Source organism: Stenella coeruleoalba (genome assembly GCF_951394435.1).
Source record: "Stenella coeruleoalba genome assembly, chromosome: 2".
In the NCBI taxonomy this organism is placed as follows: Eukaryota; Metazoa; Chordata; class Mammalia; order Artiodactyla; family Delphinidae; genus Stenella; species Stenella coeruleoalba.
This window is the reverse complement of record NC_137147.1, coordinates 154,272,766-154,298,160: the sequence shown is the minus strand read 5'-3', so window position 1 is coordinate 154,298,160 and position 25,395 is coordinate 154,272,766. Positions and strand designations below refer to the sequence as shown.

Sequence of the window (25,395 nt, the reverse complement as noted above, 5' to 3'; positions counted from 1 at the left end):
AACTACTAGAGCTAATCAATGAATTTGGTAAAGTAGCAGGATACAAAATTAATGCACAGAAATCTCCAGCATTCTTATACACTAGTGATGAAAAATCTGAAAGTGAAATCAAGAAAACACTCCCATTTACCACTGCAACAAAAAGAATAAAATATCTAGGAATGAACCTACCTAAGGAGACAGAAGACCTGTATGCAGAAAATTATAAGACACTGATGATAGCCCAGGGAGATCAGCTCGGTGCTTTGTGACCACCTAGAGGGGTGGGATAGGCAGGGTGAGAGGGAGGGAGATGTAAGAGGGAAGAGATATGGGGACATATGTATATGTATAACTGATTCACTTTGTTATAAAACAGAAACTAACACACCATTGTAAAGCAATTATACTCCAATAAAGATGTTTAAAAAAAAAAGGAAAGAAATCTGTTGCACTTCTATTCACTAACAATGAAAGATCAGAAAAAGAAATTAAAGAAACAATCCCATTTACCATCACATCAAAAAGAATAAAATAGCTAGGAATAAAACTACCTAAGGAGACAAAAGACCTGTACTCTGAAAACTATAAGATGCTGATGAAAGAAATTGAAGATGACACAAACAGATGGAAAGATATACCATGTTCTTGGATTGAAAGAATCAATATTGTCACAATGACTATACTACCCAAGGCACTCTACAGATTCAATGCAATCCCTATCAAATTACCAATGGCATTTTTCACAGAACTAGAAGAAAAAAATCTTAAAATTTGTATGGAGACACAAAAGACCCTGAATAGCCAAAGCAATCCTGAGAAGCAAAAATGGACCTGGAGCAATTAGGCACTCTGACTTCAGACTATACTGCAAAGGTATAGTCATCAAAACATTATGGTACTAGCACAGAAATAGAAATATAGTTCAATGGAACAGGATAGAAAGCCCAGAAATAAACACATGCAGCTATGTCAATTAATCTATGACACAGGAGGCAAGACTACAATGAGGGAAATACAGTCTCTTCAATAAATGGTGCTGGGAAAACTGGACAGCTACATGTAAAAAAAAAAAAAAAAGAAATTAGAACACTCTTTAACACCATACACAAAAATAAACTCAAAATGGATTAAAGAACTAAACTGAAGACCAGGCACTATAAAACTCTTAAAGGAAAACATAGGCAGAACACTTTGACACAAATCGCAGCAACATCTTTTTTGATCCGTCTCCCAGAGTTATGGAAATAAAAACAAAAATAAACAAATGGAACCTAATTAAACTCAAAAGCTTTTGCACATCAAAGTAAACCATAAACAAAATGAAAAGACATCCCACAGAATGGGAGAAAATATTAGCAAGTGATGTGACCGACAAGGGACTGGTCTCCAGAATTTACAAACAGCTCATGCAGCTCAATATCAAAAAGACAAACAACCCAATCAAAAAATGAGTAGAAGACCTAAATAGATATTTCTCCGAAGAAGACATACAGATGGCCAACAGGCACATGAAAGGATGCTCAACATTGCTAATTATTAGAGAAATGCAAATCAAAACTACAATGAGATATCACCTCACACCAGTCAGAATGGCCATCATCAAAAAGTCTACAAACAATAAATGCTGGAGGGGGTGTGGAGAAAAGGGAACCCTCCTACATTATTGGTAGGAATGTAAATTGGTACAGCTACTAAGGAGAATAGTACGGAGGTTCCTTAAAATAACTAAAAATAGAGCTACCATATGATCCAGGAATTCCACTCCTGGGCATATATCTGGAGAAAACCATGGTTTGAAAGGATTCATGCACCTCAGTGTTCACTGCAGCAATGTTTACAATAGCCAAGACATGGAGGCAACCCAAATGTCCATTGACAGAATGGATAAAGAAGATATGGTACATATAAACAATGGAATATTACTCAGCCATTAACAAGAATGAAATAATGCCATTTGTAGCAACATGGATGGACCTGGAGATTATTGTACTAAGTGAAATAAGTCAGACAGGGAAAGACAAATATCATATGATATCACTTATATAAAAAATCTTTTACAAATGATACAAATGAACTTATTTACAAAACAGAAACAGACTCACAGACTTACAGAGCAAATGGTCACCAGAGGGGAAGGGTGGGGGGTGGAGAGGGATCATCAGGGAGTTTGGGATTGACATGTATACACTGCTATATATAAAATAGATACCCAAAAAGGACCTACTGTATAGCACAGGGAACTCTGCTCAATATTATGTAACAATGTAAATGGGAAAATAATTTGAAAAAGAGTAGATACATGTATATAACAATCACTCTGCTGTACACCTGAGACTAACACAGCATTGTTAATCAACTATACTCCAATATAAAATAAAAGTAAAAAAAAAATCAGTTTAAGAAGAAACGGAAATTTATTGAGCCCCAACAAGCTTTAGGCTCAGCCAAACTGTGAGATTTCAGTCATGTCATCAAAACTTTTTCTCCATGCTCCATCCCACCCCCAATCTCTGACCTCTGTCCTGTGAGCTCTTCTCTTCAAGGCAGGCTCCCTTTGGGAAGGCAAAACATCCTCTCCAGATTCTATTCCCAGTGGCAAAAGAACTCAAAGAGTTGGAATACTCCTGGCAAAAACACAGGACCTGTATGAAGAAAACCATAAGAGACCTAAATAAGAAGGGAAGACACAATATTGTAAAGTTACTACTTTTTTCCAAATTGATTTATAATCCAATCCCATTCTATTCAAAATCCTAAAGCAATGTCTTAATGGATTCTTTATAAACTGGTTTTCAGAATTCAACTTAAACAATTCACAGAAATGGCCAAGGATTTTTTTTTTTTTTGAGAAAGAAGAATGGTGGGGTAAATTAGACTATAACACCAGATGTTTAAACATGTCATAAACATATAGTAATTGAGACACAGTGCTATTAGTAGAGAAAAAGATAAGTCAACAAACTAAACATTCAAATTAGCTGGGAAAAAATGGACCATCTATAAACAGTGCTGAAACACCCACCCCAACTCTTCTTTTATAAGAAGTGAGTCCTACTTCATACTGTTACCAAATGCAAGTTCATATGCCCCACATACAGTGAAAAACAAACTGAAACATCAGAGTTTGGAGCAGAGAAAGGTTTATTGCAGGGCCACACAGTTTCAGTTGCTAGTCAGTACACTGACTGAAACCAACAAAGGCTGAATAACCAGTTCCTCCAAAACGTTGGAAATACCATCCTTTTGGACATTAATGCCTATAGTTTTTCTCCTTGGCATGCCGGTTTTCTTAGTTCTGTGACTGTAGACATGGGATTCAGTCCAGCAGTTTCATCTAGTGTAGATGGAATGAGCTCCGTAGTAACATCTGCAAAGGCATGAACGCAGTAGGATTTCATACCACTCAATGTTCATGAATATCCGGTTAACCACAGGGCCCACTCTATCTCTGGAGCACTACCTCCTGCAATTAGAGCTCTCTGCTTTACTAAACAATGAATAACACATAGGGCATCATGAACTGAGGGCCCGGCTTCTTCAATCACCAATGTGTTAGAACCAGGAACAACAGCTATAACTTTTTCCTGGGATAATACAGCCTGTAATCTTGAGCAGTGTGCCAGAACCATGTAAACTGACCCCCTCAGCTCATTCAGCCAAACCCAGCATGTCAGCAGTCAAGTTGGTTAGTATAAGCAATTGGCTTGGTTCCAATATTTTCTCTTTCAATGTCCTTAACTACCACAATCTTCATTTTGATCCAGAAATTTAATACAAGATCACTAAGAGCATATGTCTTAAGAATCAACTGTTTGATTATCATGATCTGTTTTTAAGCCCAATCTTAATCTTTTCAACTTTGGATATGTCAGAATTGGTCACCTTATGGGTGAGAACCAGCCCTTCCACCAACACAAAATCATCAATTGTCCCACCAAGTTTCCTTTAAAAAAAAAAAAAAGACAGTTTATTTAAACTAAAAACAAGCAAAAAAACAAGAATAGTTTACCCACCCATTTCTCTCACCCCTCTACCCCCACCTCTGGAAACCACCAACCTGCTCTATCTATGAGCTTGTTTTTTTGTTTTTATTTTTAGATTCCACCAGTAAGAGAGATCACACAGTATTTGTCTTTCTGATTTATTTCACTTAGCATTATACCCTGGAGGGCATTAGCAGGTTTCTTAACTATTCTGAGATCTACAACAGTAGCTGTGGCTGGATCAATCACTTTCCTCCCTGCATTTACACTCACGTAAGAGAAAGACTTGAATACTGAGAGACAACTGCTGAGCTCAGTGAAGTGGCTGCACTGTTTAACAACACTTCTCTGTCACTCGCTTCCACAGGTCACGGCATGTCAAGATTTCAGTACCCTTTCCAAATCCTTCTAAAGTGATCTGGAAATGATGAATCCATTTCTGAAAAAACCTGGTACAGGAATCAAAGAGAGAGCCAGCAACGATGACCACTGATGTGGTGTCATTTCCTTCTTTCTCTTGAGCCTTAGCTCTCGCGGCATTCTGGCTGTTGGATGTAATGCTTGTGTTTGTTTCAGAATGGTAGCACCATTTGTAATGGTCACATCACCTCTTCCATCTTGAATCATTTTATCCATTCCTTTTGGTCCAAGTCTTGATCTAATGCATCGGCAACAGCTTTGGCCATGAAGATGCTGCTGAAGCAGATCTGGGCTGGCTTCTTGTCCTCACGGGTGCTTTGCCCCTGGCTGCTAGCAAGCTTGGTTGGGTCTGTGTGGGCTCCGAAGGACAGACGAATGCAGATTCCAGCGGGCACTAGAATAACTGTGTTCACTGTTAACCACTGAAGGGGATCAGAACATGTTACCCCCAAATATGCCACTTTGGCATACTGATTATTTTAGCTGAAGGCAACTGAGAAATAATATATATAGGAAGGGCTCTCTGACCCCCTGCTGCCTAAAAGCAGGGCATAAATTTCCTGTGAGAAAGGTGCCTTCTTGTACCAGGAAGGGGAGAACACTCTTATCACTGGCGATGGGAGTTAATGCCAAGATGAATCTACATTAATTTTACTAAAATAATCCTCATCTTCCATTAGTTTCCCCCATATAGTCCTAGTCACTGTCCCACAATATACCACCCGTGGAAGCCCAAACCCCTTTTCTTTGTTTAGTCATATCTCCACAATTTATCACCCTTTGTTAAAATGGTATGTAAACCCCAAGTCTTACTGCTTCTTTGAGTTTTCACTTCTTTTCTATGAAGTCCCTGTAAAAAACATTAACATCAAATAAGATTTGTATGTTTCTCTCCTGTTAAGCTATTTTTTGTCTTTGAAATTCATAGGGCTCAGGTACAGGGCAAAGTTTTCTTTCTCCATCTACTTCAAGCCATGGGTTGCCTACAGAATGGAAGGTGAAAGAGAAGGACTTGTTATGTGCCTGTGTATTGATTAAATGTTTAAAATAATTGTATGTGTTGTATTTAAAGAGACAATAAAAAGGAAATTGTCATCAATTAAGTTACTCCTAAGAATAAAGGCTTATTGAATCCCAAGCGGAACCAAATTTTTTTGTTTGTTTTTTTGCGGTACTCGGGCCTCTCACTGCTGTGGCCTCTCCCGTTGCGGAGCACAGGCTCCGGACGCGCAGCCTCCGGAAGCGCAGGCTCAGCGGCCATGGCTCACGGGCCCAGCCGCTCCGCGGCATGTGGGATCTTCCCGGACCGGGGCGCGAACCCGTGTCCCCTGCATTGGCAGGCGGACTCTCAATCACTGCGCCACCAGGGAAGCCCCCAACTGTTTTTTTTTAAAGATGCATAAATTAAAACTTTAAAGATTTAATAATTTATTGAAGTCAGAAAAATAAAATTTCAATATATTAACTCTAAAAACCTAGAAGTCCCAGAAATTATATTTTAAAGGATTTAGAAAGAATTCCTTAAAAAAGTATTTACTATTACATTCTTTGTTAAACTAAACTGTGACTGGGAAGACTTGTAGTATCATTTTACACCCCTGACACAGTGCCTTGATAAATTAGTCAGCAGTAGCACATGAAATCATGGATAAATGAGAGATACATATCCACTCTTATCCAAAGGTAGCAAATAGCCCCGTATTTCCTATTTAATGGAAAGCAGTTTCTTCTGTAATTCTTTGGAGCAATAAGCCTTTAGACCCGTGTCTCCCATTTAAAGAAGAGCCATTTGTGCCTTTGTCCTAATATCTCTCAGTACTTGTCAGGAGTTAAAATGCTGGCTGAATCACTGTAGGACTCATATGAATGCAGGTAAAAATGTCTCAGGAGGTGGTTTACTCTGGTTTGTTCTTTCACATCTCAAATTTGCTTGGCTGGTCACAGTTCGGCAGGTAGAAATGAGTTAAGAATTTTAGATCTCACGATAATTTTGACCAGAAGTAGATTAAGATCATTGCTGTAGAGTATGAGAGAAAAACCCAGACCAGCTGTCTTTCCCAAGATGGCGGCAATGAGCGTTGGAAGGAGAGACAAAATCCATCCCATAAGGGGAGGGAGAAGAGAACTAGATTGCTTCATAACACTCAAAACCTGTACTCAATAAAATGCACCAGGGGTTCTAAATTAAACACTAAGACAACTCCTGAATTTAAAATGTAAAAAAAGGAAATCCTAGGGCTTCCCTAGTGGCCCAGTGGTTGAGAGTCCGCCTGCCGATGCAGGAGACACGGGTTCGTGCCCTGGTCCGGAAGATCCCACATGCCGCGGAGCGGCTGGGCCCGTGAGCCATGGCCGCTGAGGCGGCGCGTCCGGAGCCTGTGCTCCGCAGCAGGAGAGGCCACAACAGTGAGAGGCCCGCGTACCGCAAAAAAAAAAAAAAAAAAAAAAAAAGAAATCCTGAGTAATAGGTAACTTGTAATTAAGAAGCTTCGAGTTAGTATTTGTAAGAAGTAGGCTAACATAGGGGGTAGAAGGTCGTAGGGGACACAACTTTGTCAGTTAGAGCAAGAATACTCATCTTTTCACTCACTTCTTTCAAAAGCCGAGAGGAAGGTAGAATACTATATCATGTTCTTTCCTGAGCAAGGAACTGATGCCATTTTGGGAAACTGACAAATCGCTAAATTGAAAGGTATCCCCTGAGACAATAAAGCAAGCAGTTCCAGTCAGAAAAATGGCCGGGGGGGGGGGCGGGACATGAAAGCCAGCCTGTGGCATTTTAACTGCAGCTGAGAGAGGTGTGGGCATGTCTAGTTTACTCATTTGTGGAATTTCTGCTTCTTGATGTTAAAAGATTGTTCCTTACTCAATGGTGATTAGCCAAAAGATGAGAACAAAAACAATGCGCCCCTATCAATTTCATCTTTATTGCGGAGTGCCCTTGGGGGCCAAATGCCTTGTTAAGAAAAAACGGCTCAGGTGGCGTTCTGAGAGTTCACAGGTCTGAATAGTTGAAGACCCCGCCTCCCGATCCCTTCCCATCCCAAAAGAATGGAATTAATGCTAACACCTCAAACTGTTCATGCAAGGTCAAGGTTGATTCAAATACTACCTCTCCTCCACAAATGGAACCCAATTCATCAATACAGGTCTACCAGGAAATTGCAAAACAGGAGGCTAAGTTTCCTGCAGTGTCTTCCCTAGATTCTTAGATTTTTTTTAATTGTTGGTTTTAATAGTTTGGCTGTGTTTCTTCTATAACCTGGGTCACCACGGTTGCTGATTCAACCCCAGTAAGGAGGAGAAGAAAGAAGCAGGGGTCTCGCTCAGAACCCAGGAGGCATTCTCCGCTCTTACTGAAGGCTGGCCAGACTCTCGCTGATCATGAGCTCAGTTTAGAAGCCGCAGTGCAAGGGCCTCCCGCTCTAGCCTAGACCACAGAGATCAATGGCTTACAGCTGCGCGCCAGGGCGCCTGGCTATCTCCCCATTGAGGGCTGGGTGCAGTGAATTGGCAGTTAAGGAACCTCGAGTTGTCAGCACCACGGGGTGCCCGCGCAACCACCGCCCCCCCACCCCCCAGAGACCTCTGCCTCAGCTCTTCCTGAGGGATGGGGGGGCTGGACAAGGGGCTGCCTTTTCATTCTAACGTTTTAGGCTGGTGTGCTCTGACTTGCAGAGCCGTGGGGGTCTATGGAGAAAGGTGCATCTAATAAGTGTTGGAGAAAGAACCCACCTGGCCCAGGCCACGCCGTTGCTGACTTCGCCACTTTGGGAATTTCTGCCTAAGCAAAGCATCCAGACCTAACAGGAGCTCACCCTAAAACCCCGAGGGCGGTCAAGGACAAGGCCGAAGTGTGCAAACCCAAGTCGTGCGCTGCTGTTTCAGAATGGGTTAGTATGAGAGCCGTCTAGCTAGGCCTGTTTTGGTGACTGACTCCGCCAGTAGAGGAGAAAGCCGGACTTCACCACGAATGTCCCAGGCCTGCTGAAACGAACGCCCCACGGGGCTGGCGCCGCAGGGTCCCTCCGGGCGCCGGCCGCGTGGGCGCGTCCCGGGCTGCCCACCCGCCCCGGGTCCCCACGTCCGCCGCGCTCACCCAGCCGCCGTTCGCCATCAGTCAGGCGCGGTGCCGTCCGGAGAGCTGAGCACACAGCAAGGCCACCAGGAACCGGCAGTCTCTGCTAACGTCTTCATTCTCCGTCTTCTTCCGCCTAAGGGCCCCCCGCGGCGGCCTCTCCAGCAGCGTCCCCGCGAAGGTCACGAGCGCTGCCACGCGGCCCCAGCTGGGGCCGCCACGGTTGTTGGCGACTAGCTCCTGCGCCATCCAGGCCACCAGCTCGACGCGGTTCCCGCGGAAGCCGCGGTACTGCGACAAGAAGTGCAGGTTGGTCTTCTGTTTCCAGGCGGCCACGGGCGCAGCACGGCGGCCTCGGGCGTGGACGGCGCCCGCACGGGGGTGCCGCGCTCGCTGGCGCAGTACTCCAGGTAGTCCGTCAGCCGCCTAGCTGTGCGCTCCCTGAACGCGTCCCCCATGACTCCACCTCTGCCGGGGCCTGACCCGGCCTGTTTTATAGGCTCGCCCGCGCCCCGCCCCGCCCCGCCCCTCCCCGCTCCGCTTTGGCTCGGCTCCGCCCGGTCCGCCCCGGGCAGTTGCTTTCCCAGGTCCGGAGAGGAGCCTTTGATGGGAATCCCATCTACACCTGTTCCAGCCCCAATAGGCGAGGCCCAGCTGTGTGCATGTGTTCACATAGCAATCAGGGGCACAGTGAGACTCTTCTGGGGTTATTGTTTAGCTCTCGGCTTGGGGACTAAGAACCCAGTGGGGACAGTCTGGGAAGCTGAGCTAGACTTTTGCCTCCTTTTTAGGAAAGGTTGACAAAGGCTACACACAGCCCTCCACTGGCGGCTCCCTTGAAAGGATTATCAGCATCTTCTCAGATTGGACTGAAGCATCCAGGTGTGTGTGGGAGGTACCTTTCTTTGGGTCTGGGATATGTAGCAGGAAACAGGATGATTCTCCTGCAGGTTGCTAGAGTGCCAATATTGGCTGCATTCACTCATTCATTCACTCATTTACTCCTAGTCTTTGGGGTGGTAGGTCTCCCCCTTAGCACTGGAGATATAATGGAGAACAAGGCATGTGGTTCCTGCTCTCAAGGACCCTAGAGTCTAGCGATGGGACAAAGAAACAGGCAATCACAGTACAGTTAAATTATCACCAAAATAGAGGTTGCGGGAGTACCCAGCTTTTGGCTGCTTCTTAAAGCTACCATCCCTATATTGCTTAGAATTCTCCACTTTTTACTGGCCAATCCGTTACTTCTTCTAATACTTCTTATACTAATCTTTCTCTGTTCATGTTACTCTATGGCTTCTTTCTCCTGACTGGACACAGACTGACATAGAATTGTACCAGCAGTGAAATTTGTGAGGGTCCATTGGTCTGGAGCATTTTGAAATATCCCCGTCAGGGTGGAAGATGAATTGCTGCAGCTTGTATTACCGACAAAAAGCAAGAGGCACAACCCTTGGTAGGTCACTTTGGAGGCAACATACGCAACCTCAACCCATCTACAGGCGGGTGGATTGGGAAGCAGAACAAGAGAAGGCTCTACAGCTGTCTAGGCTACAGTACAAGCTACTCTATCACTTGGGTTTTATGATCCAGCGAGTCCAATGATACTTGAAGTGTCAAACAGAGAAGCCTCTGGCAAGCACCGATACAGTTACGGTGCAGACCTCTAGGATTGTGAAGCAAATCTACGTCCTCTTCTGCAGATGACTATCCTTTTGAGAAGCAGGTTCTGGCTTGCTACTAGGTCTTCATAGAGGCTGAATGAGGTGACCATGCAGCTTGAGTTCTCCTCATAATATGGACGTTGTCTGACATGCCTTGTTTTAAGGTTGGGTGTGCACAGCAGCAACCTTTCATCAAGTGGAAATGGTATATGAGAGACTGAACTCAGGCGGGTCCATGATGTACAAGTAAATTGTGAGTAGGCGGCTCAGACCCCTGCAACACAGCTCCTGTTGTTTGCCTCTTCTCTTGTTCCATGCCTATGACCTTCAGGGGATTGCTTATGACCAGCTGACTGAGGGAGAAAACTCAAGCCTGGATTATAGATGGGTCTGTATGATATGCTGGTATTACATGAAAGTGGACAGCTGGAGCATTATAGCCCCACTCATGGGGGACTGTGAAGAAATGGTGAAGGAAAATCCTCCCAGTGGGCAGAAATTCAAACAGGATATATGACTGTACACTATGTCTGGGGGGAGAGATGGCCAGAGTACAGATCTACATTGATTCATGGGCAGTTGCTGATGGTTTGGCTGGATGGTCAGGGCCTTGAAGATTGGTGACAAGGAAATCTTGGACAGAGATATGTGGCTGGACCCCTCTGAAGAGGCAGAATGAAGATACTCGTCTCCCATGTCAACGCCTCCAAAGGGCAGCCACTGCAGAGAAGACTCTTAATAATCAGGTAGACAAACTCCTGTGCTCTGTGGAGGTCGCAGAGCCTCTTTACACAGCTGCCACAGTGCTTGCTCCATGGGACCGTGAATGAAGAGGCCATGCAGCAGGGAGCGAGGATGTGGCAACAACAGAACTCCCCTTACAAAGGCTGAGCTGGCTAATGCCACTACTGAGTGCCTGATCTGCGAGTGCCAGTGATTCCTCTATGGTGAGCCAAATGAATTTTGCCCGAAGGGAATATAAATCTCTGTACGTCAAGCTGAGCTGGTTGTGACATCTTATGAATTCCCTTATTAACTAATTTTCAGTTAAATAAACATTTTGATATATGTTCATGTTTTATTTTCAAGGGAGTCATGATTTTATCTTTTTGGACATTATATTTTAGCAGCAAGCACACAGTTTTTTCTTAGATTTGGAGTAGCTTGGGGGTTAGTGGTAGATCCTCTGGCCCTGCCATCGGTTAACTCGAATAGTTATCAGTGCAATCAAACAACAAATGAATAAATTAACCTCCACACAGAATTTCCTATGCAGTATGTAGTCAGATTTGGTTACAATCCCCCCTCTGCCACTCAGAAGCTGGGCGACCATGAGCAAGTTATTCAGCCCTCCCAACTTCAATTTCCCCACCTATGAAATGGAGGCAATAAACTGCATTATAGGCTGTTACAAGGATTACATGAGTTGGTATGTGCAAAGGCCTTAGCATAGTACCTGGCACATAGTAAAAGCTCTTTACAGAGGAGCTTGTATTATTAGTATGAGTTGACCAGGGTTACCAGGCTCGCTTGTCCCACTTTTAACCAAAAAACCAAGATGTGACATTTTTGGTGAGCCTTACTTATATGGTTTCTGGTTTTGTTTTTGTTTTTAAAATACTGAAAATATCTAGAGATTTTCAGTGATTCACAGCCCCCATTGGTCTCTTGCCTTTCCCACTGCCCCTCTGTGCCCGCAGGGCCCCTCCTCTGCCACATATGGTTGCCCCAGAGCCTCCGCTTGAGCCCCCCTCTCTCAATTACCTTCCTCCTCCACTTCCAAACCCCTACAAGGGCCTGAATGGCCCCAGGGAGGTCTCACAGGGAGGGGCTGGAAAAGGGCTCATTAGCCCAGATAAGCTGCTTTCAAAGTTGATCTGACCCTGGGAGTCCTTCCAGGGGATCCTCCAAGGTCAAAACTATTTTCATAATAATACATATTACATAATAATATGTGTGGCTTTTAAAACACTCACTTTCTCAGGAGTTTTCCAGAGGCTACTGATGTGTGGTGAAGGCATCATCACTGGAATATGTGCTTCTGTATTCTTGTGTTTTATGATTTTTCTCAGTTTGAATTTCTAATATGATAAATACTGATAGATATAATCCATATAAACAAAAAGCTCTTTGGGGTCCTCAATAATTTTTAAGAGTCTAGAGGGATCCTAAGATGGAAAACTTTGAGAACCACTGGCCCAGATGAATCTCTAATTGATGATAATTACCAATTTGATACATGAGTAGGGATCGCTTATGTGGGGTGGGGGGAGAGGAGAGAAAGGAATGAACAAGAGGAAGGGGAATATAGGGAGGAGGGGGAGAAGAAGAGGGGGAGAGGGGGGAGGAGAACAGGGATAAGGAAAGAGGTGAGACAAGAAGATGCACTTCCCTGGTGGCCCAGTGGTTGAGAGCCCACCTGCCGATGCAGGGGACACGGGTTCGTGCCCCGCTCCAGGAAGATCCCACATGCCGCGCAGCGGCTGGGCCCGTGAGCCATGGCCGCTGAGCCTGCGCATCTGGAGCCTGTGCTCCGCAACGGGAGAGGCCACAGCAGTGAGAGGCCCGCGTACCCGCAAAAAAAAAAAAAAGAAGAAGAGACAGGAGGGAGGAGATGTTGCAAGGGAGTGGGGAGAAGGAGGGAGAAGGGAAAGGAGTTGGAAAGGAGAGGAAGGAAACAGGAAAGGGAGGAGGGGAAGGTACTTTACATACCTTGGAACTGTCCCATTTCCTAGATGAGGGAACTAAGGCTGAGACAAATTTAGACATTGTATATCCTGTAAAAGTGGTAGAGCTGGGTCTGAAACTAGGTGCACATCCTTTGTCCCCATGCTGTCCCCCTCTTATAGATGAGTCCTAGTGTCAGCAGGACCACCTTCTAGCCAGATGGCCAAGCAACTATGAGAGGCAAGGATGCTAAGGCCCTTACAACCTGTACTGCCTTTAAGCCACTTATAATCCCGGGAAGGGTATAGAGGAGGTCCAGGGTGGGAAGAGGGAAGTGGATATTGGGTGCCTGCTCTGGCCTTGGGCTCATTCCAGAACAGGACCAGCAGCAGGGCCCTACTTCTGGGAGGCCAGCTGCCCATTCCCTCCAAAGCAGCTGCCTTGGTTTCAGTTCACAGGTATTTCCCACAAACACCTGTCATCACACACCTCCTTGTTTAACCCCCTTGTCTGCCTAACCTTTCTCTTCTCTGGCTGGAAAGGGGGTGTCCAAGGCTATGCACACCTCAGGGCACATCTATTTGGCCCCTTCACCACAATCGTTTGGTAGCTTTGCCTCCAAGTCCTCTAAAGAAAGAAAACCAGATTAAAACACTCCACTCAGCATTACTTTGAATATGCAAAATATAATTTATTACCTGGGGTTTATCCTTCAGTCTCCATGTGGTGTAGTATATTTCCAACCAAGTATTTCATCAATAAATACTAAACAACAGGCACTGTGAGAGTAAATACTTATAGGGGAGGTGGCTAACTGCCCATGGGGGTGAGTGTTTGAGGGAATACTTTCTTAGGGCCTTGAAGGTCACTTTTTTAAAAATTATTTTTTATTTATTTTTTAAAACATCTTTATGGGAGTATAATTGCTTTACAATGGTGTGTTAGTTTCTGCTGTATAACAAAGTGAAGCAGCTATACGTATACATATATCCCCATATCCCCTCCCTCTTGCGTCTCTCTCCCACCCCTCTAGGTGGTCACAAAGTACCGAGAGCTGATCTCCCTGTGCTATGCGGCTGCTTCCCACTAGCTATCTGTTTTACATTTGGTAGCGTATGTAAGTCCATGCCACTCTCTCACTTCGTCCCAGCTTACCCCTCCCCCCTCCCCGTGTCCTCAAGTCCATTCTCTACATCTGCATCTTTATTCCTGTCCTGCCCCTAGAAGAACCATTTTTTTTTAAGATGCCATATGTATGTGTTAGCATACGGTATTTGTTTTTTTTTTCTGACTTACTTCACCCTGTATGACAGTCTCTAGTTCCATCCACCTCACTACAAATAACTCAATTTCATTTCTTTTTATGGCTGAAATGTGGTCACTTTTGTGGTCACATTGTGGTCACTTTTTTGATTGGAAAGTTAGGGCCTATTTTGCACATTTACTGAAGATGCTCCCCCACCTCTCCAAACATATAACCTTGAATTTGCTTCCCCAGAGTCTGGGTAACTTTTCCTTTGCCCTGCCTTCCTTCACTTCTGGGAGGCCCAGGTCAGAGTGCAGAGGCACAAAAAGGTCTGTGGGAGAGAGGGAAGGGGATGCCATAACTAGGAGCCCAGGAACAAGCTCAGGAACATTCTGGGAGCAGAGCTTGAGAATTTCACAGGACACATTGTGGGGCCAGCCCTTCAGCAGTTGGCAGGAGCTGGGTAGACCCTGTGCCCATTTCCCTGAGCGCCTGTTCAGACTGGAATCTATACTAGAGGGAGAAGGTGGCTGAAAAGTTGTCCCTCTGGACCATGCTCCGTCCCCCCTTCCCTCTGGGCTCTCAAGGTGGGTAGGGCGGGGTGGAGGTCTGGGGGATGCGAGAGGAGGGGGGGTGAGGGGGTAGGGGGGTGAGCAGGAGCCTTTCATATTTTCTCTCTCTACTCCAGGGCCTGTTGTGTAGTAAAACCCTTGGTAAATGTTTTCTTGGCAAATGATTGCATATAATCATTATGTTTATTTAAAAAGAGTTGATTGAAAAGCTGGCTTGGGTAATTTTTGACTGACTTGGGCCCATCTTGATACCTGAACAAGTTGTTTTGCAGGTGGGCCTGGCACGCCCCCTGAGGTTTACAGGGGCACTGGGTCCAGGCCTATCGGGTGGCTCCAGCCCTGGAAGGGCAACTTCAAGCAGCAGAGCCTGCGGCTGGGCCTGCAAAGCCAGAACTACCGTTAGGAAAAGGTCCAGGCTGGAGCAGGGCCAAGAGAGGGGACTGAGGATCCAGGGGACTCAGCACACACAGCCCTCGGGCACCAGGAGAACCTGGCCTGCCAGACCCCAGACCACCCACAGGGCAAGCCTCACCCAGGCACCATTTTTGGTCTGAGATGACCTTCTGTTTCCCTAAGTGGTGCATGCCATCTTTATGAGTGAGGAGTTTTCTAAAGCAAAGAATCAGCCTCTACACCTTAAAACAAAACAGAACTGAAAATAAGGGATCCTGTAACTAAAACACTTGGTACCTTCCAGAAGGAACTGCTGAATTTCACATAAAGACAAGATATATTTTATGCTATTTTTCCTCAATATAAGTGAAACTAAGACATTATCATTCGAGACCTATCAATTAATTTGTATATGTAATTGCACTTGCAATGCAATAAAGATGAGTATAACTGATATGAACAAGATTCATTTTAGCCTGAGTAGATGCTACTAATCCTAATACGTCTAACACTACAAACAGATTTTTAAATGAGTTTACTGTCTTGTGTTCCTACACAGAAAGGTTTTGGTTGCTCTGAGAAGCATTTGTGTCACAAACAACATTCAGCGTTTCCCTCTAAGAAAACGTCCTGTCCCCATGATGCAGAGATATATCCCACAATCACAAGATTCACACATCAAACCTTCTATTTTATGATATCTCTGCTTCATTTATAACTGTTTACACATATGAAAATGTTTTATCTGAAAAAATACAATTGGACGCAAGGCTGAAAAGGATACTTTCACCATAAAAACACACTTTAAAAAAATTGATTCTGTCTAATTACATTTGGAATTGGCATTCTCTTCTATCAAAGACCAATTAACACTGTCCTTCTCACACAGTGCATTAAAGTCAGCACTTGCAGGGGAACGTTCCAAAAGTCACAGTGTACACTGAGAAAAATCAGCTTTTAAAGTGCTCCGAAAAATAAATTTGATTCAAGGAAACAATATAGAATATATTATATGCTGAACTGTACTGGGGATAGAATGAGTTGAGACGATAGTTTAGAATAACCTTAAAAACAGATACATTTTAAAAAGTGTTTGAAATGAAAAACACTGTACTTGAAGGTGTTCTCATAGTGCTAAAGGCTCACACTGGGATCTTTCCAGGTGGTGGTTTTAACAGTAATATTGGAGACGCTTGCTGAACTTTCAGTCATGGAGCTGCTCCCTTAAGCTAAGTTGCAATAAACTCTGAGATCCTCTAGAAGCAAGATCTATTTACATGTGACGATTTCAAATTCTATTCTCAGGTACCTATATGTGAATTATGATTAAGCCCAGACCTGCAAAGACACAAATAGATAATTTTTAGTCTGTTTTCAGTTAATGACTTGTAAAACCTGAGTTTAAAGAGATAAAATCAAAGTCTACTATACACAAACATACACACGACATCCAAAATAGAGCATTCACATGTCTTAGAAAGATAACACTTTACTCCTAGCAACTCAAAGGGGCTTCTTTGGCCCTGGCTCCCCCTCTCCCTTAGTTAATCATCTGAAGGGCATCTGTGGCCTTCTTGCTAGGGAAGGTAACTCTTAGATTGAAAACCAGAACCCTCTGTACCCATTCAGCTCACTGGGTACACTGACATGTTTATTAATTTAGCAAACTCTTGCCCAGGATGATGAAGCCACAGATAACTTTACTGTTTGTTTCAGAAACTTTGCAAAAATCCTTTTATCTATTTACCCTAAGACTAGACTACTCAATTACCCTCTTTAGAAAAGACACACTTCTCACGACAGTACACAGCATCAAATGACCGCCTACTTTTCAAGACGGTCTTCGAAATTCTCTCCCTCCCCCCACCCTGTGTCCAACAATCTTAAACTATGCCACAAATTTGTCCAATCCTAATTAAGTCCCTCCATCAAAAGACCTGCCTTCAACCAGACTCCCCAAACCTCATAAATACCTGCCTTTGCTCTCCCCTTCTGAAATGCTAATAAGACTGTGAAGTTTGTGATCTTCCACAGTGAGGTAAGCTTTGCTTGATGAACAGGTTACTTTGGTGGCATTTCTAGGGAGCCAACATCTGACAAAGTCATGGAGCTCTTTGAGAATCTAATAAAAGCCATGAGGACACTTTTCCTGGAAAAATGCGCACGCGCGCGCACACACACACAATTTAGCATATAATTGCAGGGGCTTCATAGGTCTCCTGAAGCCCCTGTGTGGGCTTCACAGGGGTCTGTGACCAAAGATTAAGAACCCAGCACTACTGGGAGGTGAGACTGGCAATCTGACTTGTCAAAGGCTGGAATCAGACTTTTAGGGTATCTGCTTGAATAGCTGCATCGATGGGGAACTCACTACCTCCCCAGGCAAATCATTTCTCTGTGGCTATAGAATTGAAAGTAGAGCTCCATTTTGGCTGCCCAGGCCCATCCTAGCTTACTCTGACCCCTCTGCTTTCAGGAAGGCCAATCACTCCTGCTCTCACACACACAGGAAAGTAGAAAGACTTCTCTCTTACTCTGAGGGTATGATCCCATGATCCTGAGCAAAAGGCAGTCCCATCAGGGGAAACTCGTAGAGTACTAACACGGTTTTCATGTCCAAACAAGATGGAGACTCGGGATCCCTTGAGGACATCCCAGACGTTGATGGTATAATCGTTGTATCCAGCAAACAGCAGGCGACCTTAAAGCAGAAGGATATGATGGTTATGAAACCAGTTCCTTCCTTCTTGTTTTTCTTTTCGTGACTCTCACTCATGCACTCACTCATTCATTCATTCATTCATTCATTTAATAAACAGTGATTTAGTGCCCATTATGTGCCAGGCACTGTGCTTTGCCCTGGGGTTTCAAAGAGGAGAAAGCACAGTTGCTGGCCCCTGTGGAGGGTGGTGGTGGGCAGGCTGACTCATAAATCATTGCAGCACCCTGTGGTAAGGGCTGTCATGGAAGTGCTCAGCTATGTGTGAAGTGTTATGTGATCATAGAGGAAGGGGGATCAAGAAGGGCACTACAGGGGACTTCCCTGGTGGCGCAGTGGTTAAGAATCCGCCTGCCAATGCAGGGGACACGGGCTCGAGCCCTGGTCTGGGAAGATCCCACATGCCGCGGAGCAACTAAGCCCATGCACCACAACTACTGAGCCTGCGCTCTAGAGCCTGCAAGCCATGACTAATGAGCCTGCGTGCCACAACTACTGAAGCCCGCGCACCTAGAGCCCGTGCTCCACAACAAGAGAAGCCACCGCAATGAGAAGCCCGCGCACTGCAATGAAGAGTAGCCCCTGCTCGATGCAACTAGAGAAAGCCCACGCACAGCAACAAAGACCCAACGCAACCAAAAATATATAAATAAATTAAAATTAAATTAAAAAATTTTAAAAAAAGGGCACTACAGGGAAAGCAACATTTGAGCTGGCTTTTGAGGACTGAATAGGAGTTTGCAATGCAGAGAAGGACGGGAAAAGACGTTCCAGTAGCAGCATGTATGCACAAAAGCACAGCTACACAACCGGGGGGTGTCTGGGAAAACTGAATGGTCCAGTGACCCAGCATACGAGTGCTGCCTTAACTTTCACGGGCAGCCTCCCCAGCTGTGAGGGCAGAGGTGCCATGAGCTTCAGGGAATTAAGAAAGGGACTCTTGCTCACTCCCCGCCCCCCCCACCGCCCCACCTCTGGAAAAAAAGGTCCCTTTTCAGGTGTGAAAGGAAAATGGAAGGCTGGAGAGGAAATGCCTAAAGGCACAGATGCAGTTTTGATACATCATTGTTTTGAAGAAGAGCATTAGGTGGGCCCAGCCTTCATTTCCCGTGGAGTGAACTGGGCTGGGGAAGCTGCTTCAGGCAGGGCAAAGCGGGCTGTCAAAAATGCAGTGGAGGAAAACTGGTGCAAAAGTAGACTCTTTAGCACATGGACCCACAGGAAGTTTAGCTAGGAGGGAAGCTTGGCAGAGCTGGGTTTCATTGAAGTCCTGTTTTACAGTCCTGGGAAAGTTTCTGAAATAAAATCTTACCACTGAGGGAGAAGTCCACGCTGGAAGCTCCAAAGATGATACTCTCTTTGGAATAGATGGCAACCTCCCTGTCTGCCCGGAGGTCGTAGAGGCGACACTGGGGTGACAAAGAAGACAAAGAGGCACTTGTTTCTGGATGCTGTTTGGTGCATTGATGGCTACAGAGCTACAGGCTGGTGCCAGTGGCTTGTGTAGTTTGAGGGATAAGGGAAAAACCTCTTTCGTTTTCTCTCCTAGTATTTTCTCCCTCAATCCCGATTCCTATCAATCTCCAGGGATTACTGGAGATTCAAAGAAACAGCAAATACAGATTTCTTTAGGTACAAAAATAAAAATGAAAGCCCTCTTTTTTTTTCTGACAAAGAATGTGTGTTCACTGCAGAAAATTCAGGAAAACTCAGAAATGCATAAAGAAGGAAATAAACGTCACCCCCAATCCTAGAGGTATTTACTAACATCTGGACTATTCCCTTCAGCCTTAATCTATTTTATGTGTGGATTTAAATGGGGAGGATGTTTCATTATTGCTTCTATTAGCATTATGTTATGAGCATTTTCTCATATCATTAAATAATCTTAAAAAAAAAACAGGAGTAATATGGTTGTTATATTCCTTATGTGGATATATCAGAATCTACTTAGCTATACCCTGCTAAGTGTTTGATTACGTCTGATTTTTCTCTTTTACAAATAAAATTATGGGGAAGCCATGATCCTTCTTCTATAAAAATCTTTATATGCATCTCTGATATTTTCCTTAGAATAGCTAAAAAATAGAATCCTTAGAATAGAATTGTTCCCAAGAAATAGCAATGGCTGGATCAAAGGGTAGGGAAGTTTTGAAAGCTCTTGAATTCTCCCAAATGTATGCCCTTAAATTTTGTTAAATATTTTTTGAAATACAGAAGTTTTAAATTTTCATGATTATCAAACCCTCAATCTATTCCCCTGTAATTTCTTCCAGGATAGCAAATTAAAGTGCAGTTCATTATTTAATAAGATATTTGCTATTTTGAGGGCACAGGAGGATATTTTTTTTCTCCTGAAATATAGGTCAACATAATTTGACAATTAGTATCAAAAGCCTTAAAACTAGGTTGATTTTGGGCTTCCCTGGTGGCGCAGTAGTTGAGAGTCCACCTGCCGATGCAGGGGACGCGGGTTCGTGCCCCGGTCCGGGAAGATCCCACATGACGCGGGGCGGCTGGGCCCGTGAGCCATGGCCGCTGAGCCTGCGCGTCCGGAGCCTGTGCTCCGCAACGGGAGAGGCCACAACAGTGAGAGGCCCGTGTACCGCAAAAAACAAAACAAAACAAAACAACAACAAAAAGAAACTAGGCTGATTTTTAACTCAACAAGCTCATGTCAGAGAATTAATTCTAAGGAAATGATAAGAGAGGTACCAAAAATATTTGCTTATAGCAGTGTTTTTAACAGGAAAAAAAAACCTTGGAAAAAACCTAATGACCCAAAACATGAAGACTGGTTAAGTAAATGATGGCATATCCATAATGTGGAAAACTATTCAATCATTAAGAAAATATAATGTGGGAGAAAAATATGTATTGGCATGGGAAAATGTTCACAATCTATTGCTAAGTGAAAAAAGCAAATTATAAAGCATTTTGTTTAAAAACTAAAAAGACAGAAAGGAATTCGCTGAACTGTGATTTTTCTTGGGTATAATGATTAACATAATTTAGTGTTTTCCCCCAAGTTTTCTTTATTGAAGTCACATCAGTTCTGTAATCAGGAAAAAAGTTATTTTTGAAAACTAAAATTAGGTCAGCATATCTCTCCTTTGGATAGGAAAAGCTCTCAATAACTTAGAAACATACCGTAGCATCATCTGATCCTGAAGCAAAGGCATCTCCACTCGGGTAGTATCTGCAGAGAGAAAGTGTGGGGAGAAAGCACTTAGAGTGGTCCTGGGTGCCCATCAGAACCATCTGGGAAGGCTGTCCCATGCTGGTCCCCCAGACTTCTAGGGATACACAGACCACTCATTACAGAGGCCAGAAAGGGAGGCTCATCTGGAAGGTCCCATTGACCTAATTTTCTTCTCTGTAAACAGGGGACAGTGACACTGGCCTTGCAGAGTATTGGCAAGGAGTAAATGAGATAATATGTATATCTGTACCAGACACCGAACACAGGCAGGTCCCCTGTATCCTTGCTTCCCCTTGGTCATATACCCCATTCCCAAGACTTGGCCAGAGCTAAGGGATAAGACAGTGGTTATAAACACAGACACTGCAATCAGATATACAGAGCCACGGGAAGCTGTCTGCACTGACCACTCACTACATGGGATACTTCTGGCAAGTGCCTTCACCTGGCCCAGCCTCAGTTTCTTCATCTGAAAAGTGAGGAGGATAATGTACATTTCCTGCTGTAAAGACTGAATAAGACACTATATATATTATACAAAGAACGTGGCATGGTACCAAATAAAAAGCATGCAATAACTAATGATTATTACTGTTATAGTCATCCTCTCCTCTAATCAGGCCTTCAGGGACTTCCCTGGTGGTCCAGTAGGTAAGACTCCGCGCTCCCAGTGCAGGGGGCCCGGGTTCGATCCCTGGTCGGGGAACTAGATCCCGTGTGCATGCCGCACGCCGCAACGAAGATCCCGCGTGCTGCAACTAAGACCTGGCACAGCCAAAATAAATAAATATCTAAAAAGAAAAATAATCAGGCCTTCTGGACAGAGGGCAGCCTAAGTAGAGACCTGGTGGATATTAGAAGAAGAGGGTTCTGGGTAGAGGGAACAGCATGGGTGAGAGAACGTGCATGTTTAAGCTGTTATTTCATGAATATATAGGGATTTAATTTAGTTTTGTGGCTTTATATTCTATCCTGTATCTTAAAAACCTCATTTACTGGGCTTCCCTGGTGGCGCAGTGGTTGAGAGTCCGCCTGCCGATGCAGAGGACACGGGTTCGTGCCCCGGTCCAGCAAGATCCCACATGCTGCGGAGCAGCTGGGCCCGTGAGCCACGGCCGCTGAGCCTGCGCATCCGGAGCCTGTGCTTTGCAATGGGAGAGGCCACAACAGTGGGGGGGCCCGTGTACCACAAAAAAAAAAAACACAAAAAACCTCATTTACTATCTGTAGTAATTTCTCAATTGATTTCCTTGGATTTTCTGGGTAATTACTGCACATTTGCAAAAAGTGATAGTTTTTTTTCCCCTGTTTTCCTTTCCTACATTTGAGGTCAAAGAGCTAGAAAATTCTCATTAATATTTCTACCACTAAGGTAATTAAGTATTCTTATTGTGTTCTGGCTTTTTAAAAATTATTATTATTATTATTTTATTTATTTATTTTTGGCTGTGTTGGGTCTTCACTGCTGCATGTGGACTTTTCTCTGGTTGCAGTGTGAGGGCTTCTCATTGCTGTGGCTTCTCTTGTTGCAGAGCACGGGCTCTATGCATGCAGGCTTCAGTAGTTGTGGCACACGGGCTCAGTAGTTGTGGCTCACGGGCTCTAGAGCGCAGGCTCAGTAGTTGTGGCGCACGGGATTAGTTGCTCTGTGGCCTGTGGGATCTTCCCGGACCAGGGCTCAAACCCGTGTCCCCTGAATTGGCAGGTGGATTCTTAACCACTGCACCACCAGGGAAGCCCTGTGTTCTGGCTTTTAAGGGGAATAAGTCTAGTACTTTCCTCTAAGTATAAATATTCTTGCGTGATTATACTTTAAATGCTGTCCTGACAGTGCCAGCTTCTAAATATATATGTCAAGTCCTGACCTCTCTCTTGGAATCCGGTTCACAGCTCCTGCTACCTACTTGACATTTCCACTTGGTCGTATAATAGCGTCTCAAACTTAGCTAGCCCAAGACAGAGCTCCAGAATCCATATGCAACCACTGCCTTCTCCCTGCACTGCCTCCAACCCTCCCTGTCTTAGCAAATGTATCAGTGCTTACTGCCCCTTATAAAAGATACAGGTTCCCTGAGCTGAGGGTTCTTCTCCTATAATGCAGCCCTTTGCATGGGCAGGTGTCATTTGGCCCTTTTCATGTGACCCTGTAGAATTGGGGCTTAGGTAACCAGCAAAAAGATGCTGATACCCCAGCTACTGCCATCACTATGAGTAACCAACTATCCTTCATCTCTAACCCAGGAGTCTCATGCCTTCTAGCAGCATCCATGAATCTGTGGCAGCCTTACTTCATAGCTTGCAGCTAGGGTAAAATCTCAAATCCTTCACAATTCTAGACATTTCTGTCCTCCCTGTGTGTCTTCTTTAGTTGCAGCCACCATCATTTCATTCTAAAACTCACACAACAACCTTCTAACTGGCCGTCACACTTCCATTCTTGCTCCCCTACAATCCATTCTCCATACAGCACCCAGAGTGACCTTTCAAAGGCAAAACATGGATCACGCTGGCCACCTCCCCAACTCAGGACTCGCTAGTGGTGACCTGGCCTTTTGTTAGGTCCCTGAACATCTCACCTCCCTGATCTTCCCCCCGGCTCTTTGCAAGCCTGGCTCCTTCATTATCCTGGTCTCAATTTAAACATCAATTTATCAGAGAGGCCTGACCATTCAAAAAAATACCCCATCTTATCACAGTTCCCTGTTTTACTTTCTCTTAGCACTTAGCAGTACTTAAACAGCACGTTTATCTGTGCTTTGTCTTCTGTAGGACAGTAGCGATGTTGTCTTGTTCAAAACAGTACTCCCAGTTTCTGGAATAATGTCTCGCAGATAAGGACTTCATCAACATTTGTTGAATGAATGAATGAGAAACACTGACTTGACCTAGACAGGATAATATCCATTGCCCCTAGTGCAATTATATTAAAATTCTCCAAGAAATCGGGAGTGCTGTTCAGTCCCACCACAAATCAGCCATTATTGCTGGAAAAGCCTCTCTCGGCCAAGTAAATTGAGCCTAGAGGCTAAGTGCTAGCCCAGGCCGGGGAACACTGGAGGACAGAGGAGCAACGTGAACGTTCTACTCACTGACCGGACACTGTTGATGTCAGATTCGTGCGTTTCAAAGGCCTGCACGCACTGTCCGGAGCGCATGTCCCACACCATGGCTTTCTTGTCACATCCCTACAAACAGAAAGTTACCCAGAGTTATGTACAATGCAAGGAATGTCTACAGACAGGCATGAGTTCTGGTTATGTCACAGAGACCTTTTGGTTCCCATTAGTAAATGGCTGACAATATGCTCTTCTGGCACTAGCTTTACCTAAGGCCACTTTCCTCAACTGACAAGCCCTCACGCGGCCAGAGAGAGGTCTTGGGGTCAGGGTGACGAGCAAGGGAAGGCACCCAGCCCCCTTTTAAGCACGTTTTCTTCTCTCCCACCTTTCTGAGGGGCTGCAAACTCTCCAGAGCCTCCTTCTCTCCTTCCTCCTGGGCATCTCTCTTCACTTTTCCCTCTCTTTCCCCCTCCTCTTTATCTCTGCCTCTGTAAGCCCAGAGGAGAGGAGGGCAGGTGGACAGTGGGTGTGGTGGGACCTCCCAGCTTTGCCTCAGGTGTGTGGGGCAGCCCCTGGGCCAGCTGCACCCCAGCAGCCTAGTCAGGGTGTTGCCCGCAGTCGGCTGGGTGGCTCAGGCAAGTCACCTCCCTGGACTTCTGCCTCAACACCTGTAAAGTGAAGCTTCTCTGGGCTGCTACCATGACCCAGAGAATCATGAACACTAGGCTTTCACATACTCTCTTGCTTCTGGGAGCATTTTGATAAATTCCTGCAGAGCCTTCCGTGATCAAGCATGAGCAGTATAATTAGACTCTCAAAGGTCAAACAGAAGGAGTCATGGGTTAAAATTAGTGTCCAAGTTGTTGGTTTCAACTCAGAGGAGAGGGTGGATGAGGTGCCACGACTGATGTCGCAGCGAGACCTGCTGTGGGAGTTCAGCACTCCAAGCATCTTTACTGAGAATGTGGACAAAGGAATCAGCGAGTCTCTTCAAATCGTTACTGGACCCTAAATCAGATGGAGTTTAATACTCTGAAAGAGATGATACAGTCCACAATGATACCAACAATTTGAAAAAAGAGTGTCGTTGAGTAGGGATAAATACAGTTATACAAAGACACAAGAATGAAATGTACACAGATAGGGCCAAATACCCAAGAAGAAAATCAGGGTCCCTGCCCACTCGAGGCCTCACAGCCCTCACCTGAGGCCCAGGACTAAGATGTGGGCAGCTCGGAGCAAACATCATTAGACAGCGTTTGCATCTCTGTCCTCTCTCATCACTTGTCTCCTGAGCGAGATGAGACAGGACCCAGGGGTCAGGCCAGCCACCTCAGTTCTCCATTCTTATTCCCAGGTGTCCATAGAAATACTTGCCTCTCTGCATACCACACTGTAAACTCTTCCCTC

The 25,395-nt window shown here is 44.8% G+C and overlaps 2 protein-coding genes and 2 pseudogenes across 5 annotated transcripts in view; all 4 read right to left on the bottom strand.

The window, feature by feature from the left end:
• Window positions 1-3,144: 3,144 nt before the first annotated feature.
• Window positions 3,145-3,766, bottom strand: LOC307182389 (T-complex protein 1 subunit delta-like; annotated as a pseudogene). The gene has a single exon. The product of its transcript is annotated as a T-complex protein 1 subunit delta-like (transcript).
• LOC307182388 (T-complex protein 1 subunit delta-like) lies at window positions 3,376-5,144 on the bottom strand (annotated as a pseudogene). The gene is made up of 3 exons: window positions 5,124-5,144; window positions 4,159-4,855; window positions 3,376-3,925 (listed from the first exon to the last, which is right to left on the bottom strand). The product of its transcript is annotated as a T-complex protein 1 subunit delta-like (transcript).
• Window positions 5,145-8,349: 3,205 nt separating this feature from the next.
• BCL2L10 (BCL2 like 10) lies at window positions 8,350-10,823 on the bottom strand (the record flags this gene model as incomplete). The annotated part of the gene is given in 5 exon segments (XM_079913616.1): window positions 8,350-8,505; window positions 8,509-8,801; window positions 8,804-8,940; window positions 8,942-9,117; window positions 10,683-10,823. Coding segments are annotated over 5 exon segments (903 nt in total).
• Window positions 10,824-13,367: 2,544 nt separating this feature from the next.
• The window catches only part of GNB5 (G protein subunit beta 5), a 44,857-nt gene continuing 32,829 nt past the window's right edge, over window positions 13,368-25,395 (bottom strand). For both annotated transcript variants that reach the window (XM_079913877.1, XM_079913878.1), the window contains exons 7-11: window positions 24,020-24,111; window positions 20,875-20,923; window positions 19,037-19,133; window positions 17,540-17,706; window positions 13,368-16,343 (exon numbers count right to left, since the gene is read on the bottom strand). In XM_079913877.1, coding sequence (XP_079770003.1) covers window positions 16,332-16,343; window positions 17,540-17,706; window positions 19,037-19,133; window positions 20,875-20,923; window positions 24,020-24,111 — 417 coding nt within the window. In that variant the 3' untranslated portion in view covers window positions 13,368-16,331. The remainder of the gene's footprint in view (window positions 16,344-17,539; window positions 17,707-19,036; window positions 19,134-20,874; window positions 20,924-24,019; window positions 24,112-25,395) is intronic.